This window comes from Leptonychotes weddellii, unplaced genomic scaffold (genome assembly GCF_054177405.1).
Source record: "Leptonychotes weddellii isolate Sample4059 unplaced genomic scaffold, ASM5417740v2 HiC_scaffold_11785, whole genome shotgun sequence".
Classification (NCBI taxonomy): domain Eukaryota; kingdom Metazoa; phylum Chordata; class Mammalia; order Carnivora; family Phocidae; genus Leptonychotes; species Leptonychotes weddellii.
The window spans coordinates 1-6,612 of NW_027695957.1; the positions used below are offsets into that span (position 1 = coordinate 1).

At 43.1% G+C, this 6,612-nt stretch overlaps 1 protein-coding gene and 1 pseudogene across 1 annotated transcript; one reads left to right on the forward strand and one right to left on the reverse strand.

Annotated features, from left to right (window-relative positions):
* Positions 1–4: 4 nt before the first annotated feature.
* On the reverse strand, positions 5–1,016 carry LOC102746084 (histone H4 type VIII; the record flags this gene model as incomplete). The annotated part of the gene is made up of 1 exon (XM_081809645.1): positions 5–1,016. A coding segment is annotated over exon 1 (192 nt), but the record flags the coding sequence as incomplete, so codon positions are not given.
* LOC102728123 (RING finger protein 11 pseudogene) lies at positions 195–2,358 on the forward strand (annotated as a pseudogene).
* Positions 2,359–6,612: the final 4,254 nt, after the last annotated feature.

The following is a 6,612-nucleotide window of genomic DNA, read 5'->3' on the forward strand; positions in this document are numbered from 1 at the left end:
CGTTCTCCAGGAACACCTTGAGCACCCCGCGGGTCTCCTCGTAGATGAGGCCGGAGATGCGCTTGACGCCGCCGCGCCGGGCCAGCCGCCGGATGGCGGGCTTGGTGATGCCCTGGATGTTGTCGCGCAGCACCTTGCGGTGGCGCTTGGCGCCGCCCTTGCCCAGGCCCTTCCCGCCCTTGCCGCGGCCAGACATGGCGAACTACAGTCTCCGAAACCGGCCAGACACTGCGGGCCGCGGCGCCACTCAGCCCTTTTGTAGCAACGAGACGGACCTGTTTGAAAACCGCGAGCAAAGGGGCGGTAACCACCCCCAGTTCCCGCCCATTGCCTCGTCCTCCTTTGCTCGGCGCTCTGCGCACCCGGCAGGCGGGGCGCCCGAAGCAATAGTCCGTCCCGGGGCGGGGCGGGGAGTCATCCCCCAAATCCTCCCGTAGAGTCGTCCGTGCAGCGTGTGCTTGCAACCCCCGCAGCCACTACGCGGGGCACCCACGCGCACGCTTTCCGCAAAGAAGCCTCCCGCTGTCCTTCCCATCTCCCGGACAACCCCAGAAGTCTCTAGTTACTACTCGCCGTTGTCCCTAGGAGACGCTGGAAATAAACTGAAGCTAATCATAGCTCTGTTGCTAAGTTTCCCTGTGTCTTACCGAGAGATCGATGTCTGGTTCCCCAAGGAAGGCTCGCGGGGATGCAGCCCTAAGGGGGGGACTCAGTATAACGTTCAGCGTTTCAAAGCCAAAGCAGGTCCAACCCCACTGAAGGCTGCGCTGAACGTTGGTAAATGCGTGGGTCCCAAAGTGATGAGAACCGTGCTCTGCTGTGAGTCTCACGTTGGTGCTTTGAGCGTGTGCTTAGTTACGCACAGCTCAGGGCCCGCGCGGTTTCCGCCGCCGCGTTCTATGCCGCAGCCGTCCGCAGAGCCTAGAGCCAAGCTCTGGGGACAGCCAGCGGCCTGGCCGGCCCTATGACCTTGGGCAGTCTGGACTCGGGTTTTTCTTTTCAAATGTACAAGAAAGCCTAAGTTACAGAGCACTGGAGTTTAAAAGGGATAATCCATGTAAAGTCTTTACTATCTGCAAATAAACACTCGCTCAACATTATGCTCTCAGCTCCTCCCCTCAGTAGTCACCCCTCTAAACTGCTGAGCCTAACAGAGCATCCTAGTTTGCACAACTTTCTTTCGAGAACTCCTTGAAATAATAAACACTCCTCATTGAGGAGTTCCAGTTGAATTGCCGAGATCTGGCCTCTCCTCCAGGGTCTCGTGAGGAGGACCTAGTTCATCAAAGCTGTTTTCTGAGTTTATGGTGCATGGGGACAAATTCCTGACTGGGGTTCTTCCCTTGGAAACCGTGACGGGATGCAGGGCATCTAGGAACTTGTAGAGAACAAAAATTCCATCTCTACTATCCCGCAACTGAACCTTAGCATTTCCTGCATTTATGACTACAGGCAGCAACCAGGGTGATGGGCGGGCCCTGGGCTTGTGCATAACCCCAGGCGGCTTAGGCTCTCAGTGTTTCCAATACCATTTAGACACGTCATTCCTACTACACTGTGGTAATTCTTGCTCACTAGGGCAACCTTTGACTTTAATGGATTAATAAAGAAACACATCTGTTAACACATCAACGGTTTGGGGTTTTGATAAATTTGATAATGGTTTTGTAATATAATTCTTTTCCTGTGTGACCCTATGTATATTATCTTAAGCACTTAAAAGCATTGTTCTGGGAAGGGGCCCATAAGCATATGCGAAGAAGTCCATGACCCGAAATGATCAAGAACCCTTCTTTGGGATCTTCAGATCCTTGAAAGACTCTGGGTTTTGAAAATGCACAGAGAGGGAAGACTGTCAGAACAGTGCACAGATCACACATCCTAGCCCCAGAAGGTGGAGAACTGCCTCCAATCCCCCACTTGGGATGACATCTTCCTGCTTCTGGAGTCTCAGTCCAACACGGCTAGTTTTGGTGAGGGGGCAGAGCAGGATCAGGAGCCACCATGGCCATATCAGGAAATAGTTCCAGTCTGGTCTATCATTCAACACCGAGCCAGACTCCCCTAGCAACTCAGCTGACTGAAGAGCAACAGATTAGGATAGCTCAAAGGATAGGCCTTATACAACATCTGCCTAAAGGAGTTTATGACCGTGGAAGGGATGGATCAGAAAAAACGATCCAGGAAGGTGTTATCTGTGTGATGGACTTTGTTCATGGCGACCCGATTCAATTTCTGCCGTGCATGCACATGTATCTCCTGGACTGTATGGATGACTGGTTGATGAGATCCCTCACGTGCCCCTCTTTCATGGAGCCAGGTGATGCTGCCCTGCTTTTGTCCTAGGACACTAATTGAGCCCAAGTCTCTGGTTTGACCTCAAGTGAACCATCATTTTTGGTGGTTTTGATCTGTTGTCACAGGGCCCAAAGAACCAGGGATTAGGAATTAAGATCATGCACAAAAGTTTCCTAAAAATTCCTGAATGGCTGCAGATGTTGAAGGAAAAAAATACGTGATATTTTAGAAACTGAGGGGGGAAAGTAGGGTGGTATTTTTATGTAAAGCTTGACCCAGTGTTTAAAATTATAATTGTATTTAGATGCTGTTATGCTCCAGTACATAGGAATTGTGTAAAGTGTTACAGAAGCTGTGTATGTTTAAATTGTGTGTGTTGAAGATAAGGAAAAAGATAGTGGTTGTTTTCCTGAATGGACTAACTCTCTTTTCCCCCCACCCAAATTTTTTTCTGAAGTTGCTGGCATTTGGATCAAGGTTTTATTAAAAGCTACATTTTATAACACTGGCACCAAAAAAAGTAGTTTTAAGCTTGTTGGCACAGTTCTTTTTTTCCATTGAAAATGGATATTATTGCCTTAGGTCTTTTTAAATAGTGTATTATTATCGTTGGGGCTGGCTCTGTGCTTGAAAACTAGTTTATGTATAACCCGTTACAAGTGCTCTATCTGGTTGCTGTTAGGAAATACAGAATTCAAAGTGATCTAGCTTGTAAGCAAACTGAGATGCACCATCCTTTTTCTATAAAAACTGAGTTAGGGGCACCTGGGTGGCTCAGTTGGTTAAGCGACTGCCTTCGGCTCAGGTCATGATCCTGGAGTCCCTGGATCAAGTCCCGCATCTGGCTCCCTGCTCGGCGGGGAGTCTGCTTCTCCCTCTGATCCTCTCTCTCTCTGTCTCATTCTCTCTCTCAAATAAATAAATAAAATCTTTAAAAAATAAATAAATAAATAAATAAATAAATAAAAACTGAGTTAATGTCAAGAGCCCACTCTAGTAAAGTGGGGTTTACTATTACCCTTTCCTATGTGTTTTACCTAATTATTTTGGTTGTTAATATGGTAATAATTAAAAGTCAAGGTCAATTTTACAAGCCATACGAGACTCATAATCATAGGAAACAAACAGGGTTGCTGGAAGGGAGAGGGTAAGGGGATAGGGTAATTGGGTGATGGACATTGGGGAGGGTATGTGTTGTAATGAGCACTGGGTACTATATAAGACTGATGAATCACAGACTTGTACCCCTGAAACAAATAATACATTGTATGTTAGTTAATTGAATTTAAATTTTAAAAAAAAGGTAAATACAAAAAAAAAATCCTAAAAAAAAAAGAAAGAAAATGTGTCTACATTCACTAGATAGTCCATTGTGTATCTTATTATGTCTGATTTATTTTGGTTTCTTATCATATCTTTCTAAACCATAATGTTGTTTATAAATATTGATATTATTTGTTTATACAAAATTGTATGCCTTTATGTAAATGGTTTCTTTTTTTTCAATTACAATATGCTAATCAAAATTTATAATTATATAAGTTTAACTGAGCTGTATTTTTGTTTGGTTTGCATTATTTTCCTGTTATTAAAATAAGCCATATCACTTAAAAAAAAAGTCAAGGTAAATTTTAAATGTTAAGATTTCTGATTTATTGAGCTTGAATTATGCCACCATGCTTATGTAAAATGAAAGTGGCACTATGGTGAAACAGAAAAGTTGCTCAGTTGTAACAGTTTTGATTCATTCTTTCTTGAGACCTCCTTCCCTTATAGTCTGGGACCATAGCAAAAGGATACTGACTGCATCTCTTATTATTGTAGCGCTGAGGTTACTGAAGTTATATAAGACACATCTCAATCTCTGTTTCCTGGAAGGAAAGTCCTGCTGGGTGACTGACTAGTCTAAGCAGGGAGAATTAAAATAAACATATTTCATGTTTCTCACACAAATGCAGAATCTGTATAACCACATGACCATAGTTGTGATCTCAAAGAGGGAATTTCTCCCTTATTTTTTTCTGGCAGTTAATGTAAGAGCACTTTGAATCTCTAAGCTTCTGAAGTGTTAGAGGCAGAGATGGTTTAGTACAGATGTAGTTTGTAATGTTTTATCCATTTAGCATGTGTTTATTTTTCCTTATGTACTCAAAGGTGACTTAATTGTTCAGCTCAGTGATATTACAGCTAAGAATCATTCATTAACAAAAGGAGAAGCAATGTCAACCTAACAAATCAGAGCTGTTTATTTTATATTGAGTTGAATATTTGACTCTAACACTTTTCTATGTACAAAACACGAATATCTTAAGGGTTCCCCCTAATTGCATTGTAGGGGAATTCAATATGTCATAAATACTTAAAGATTTGACACTAGACTATAGTATCCATATGTTGGTTAATTTTCTTATGAGCCCCATGATGACTTAAAGATGAATTTGAGAAAAAAATGAGGATTAACAGGTTCTGGTAAAATGTTACATGTATCTTGCTTAAGTTTTTGGTCATTAATTTATATCCACCCAATTACATAAAGCAAATTTGGAGGGGGGGTAGAAAAAAATGTGCAGAGAGGAGCATTGGGAAATGCCATGAATGTTAGTATGAAAACCCTATGTTAGGGCACTTGGGTGGCTCAGATGGTTAAGCATCTGCCTTCGGCTCAGGTCATGATCCCAGGGTCCTGGGATCGAGTCCCGCATCGGGCTCCCTGCTAGGCAGGAAGTCTGCTTCTCCCTCTGCCTCTCTCTCTCTCTCTCTGACTCTCATGAATAAATAAATAAAACATTAAAAAAAAAACACTGTTAAAAAAAAACCCCTATGTTAGTAACAATAATTTAATGGGGGAGTGGAAGGGTAAATGGCAATGATTTTCTCCACTTAGCAACAGCAAAGCTTATTTTCTCTCCCTCTTAACACTTTATCTTGAAGAAATAGTGTGTCTGAGTTTTCACATTTACCTTCGGAACAGAGAAACTTTTCTAGGGATTAAGCCCCGTCTCCTATTTTTACAATGTAGAGATATTTCCTAGGTTGAGGAGATATAACCTGTACATAATATGTTATAACCCAAATAATCTCTAGATGAGTGGGGCCACCGGGTGGTTCAGTCGGTTAAGCATCTGCCTTAGGCTCATGATCTCAGGGTCTCTGCATCAAGCCCCAAGTCAAGCTCCTTGCTCAGCAGGGAGTCTGCTTCTCCCTATCGCTCTGCCTCTTCCCCTCCCCACTCATGTTCTCTCCCTCTCCCTATCTCAAGTAAATAAAGAAAATCTTAAGAACACTTTTTAAAAAAAGTAATTTCTAAATGTGTAAAAAGGTTCCTTTGGAATTAGCGTAGTGGTCTCTCACAAGCTACACCAGTAATTGTCACCAGGTGTAGTCCCAGACTATCTGAGTTAAGAGAAGTGACGGACCCATTTTGCTCTACAATATGAGACCTGTGAGATTTTTTTCTCCTAACTGTCGTCAATCCTGTGCTGAGTGACCAGGATGTAAATCTGTTAATGTTTACTCAGTAATATATGGTTTTTTTCTCTCTCCTCTATATTGCTACAGAAAGATCCTTCTGTTGACAGAGTTCTTTTACTTCTCCACATGTGAAGGGGACCAAAACCCCGTAAGTTTCACCTTCGTTTACCATTTCTAATAGGACTTTGGTCACTGAAACACGCATCCTCTGTATATATTGATGTGAGGATCAAGACTCTCTAAGGAAAGACATAGTTGGACTACTCAGAGCTCCCTGGTAGTCATTGGAGCTGTCTACTTATTTCACAGTTGCTCTGGACCTTCAATAGACTAAAAGGCCCCAAACAACTAAAATATGTCTCTATTAATAAAAAAGAATGGGGTTTCGGTATGTAGAATTGACAACGATGTCAAGGTGAATGATATATTTTGATTGGAAACAACACAGTGAGGTTGGTTATGTACAGATTATCGGGAGAGTGTAGTCCGGTGTATGGAGGTACAAGAGCAAATATCCAGAAGCGCCCAGAAATACAAGTTTGACAGTTAAGCAGGACAGACCTGAAGGGAGACGCTTGGAAGTTCACCACATCAAGGTAACTCATGAGCCCATGAAGGTGATTGGGGCAGTACCTTGGAGACTCCCTGCGTTGACGCGGCCTAGAGACAGCTCTTCTTTCTTGGTACTGCATCTTTTTTATCTCCCCCATCATGGTTGTAATTCTGGCTCTTCTCTTTCTTGTATGGACTGACTACTGTCCCAGCCTTCCGTGGCTCAGCCTCTCTGTAATTCATACTCCTCATCGCTATCAATGAATAATCTTCAAGTGAGCTTCAGAACCA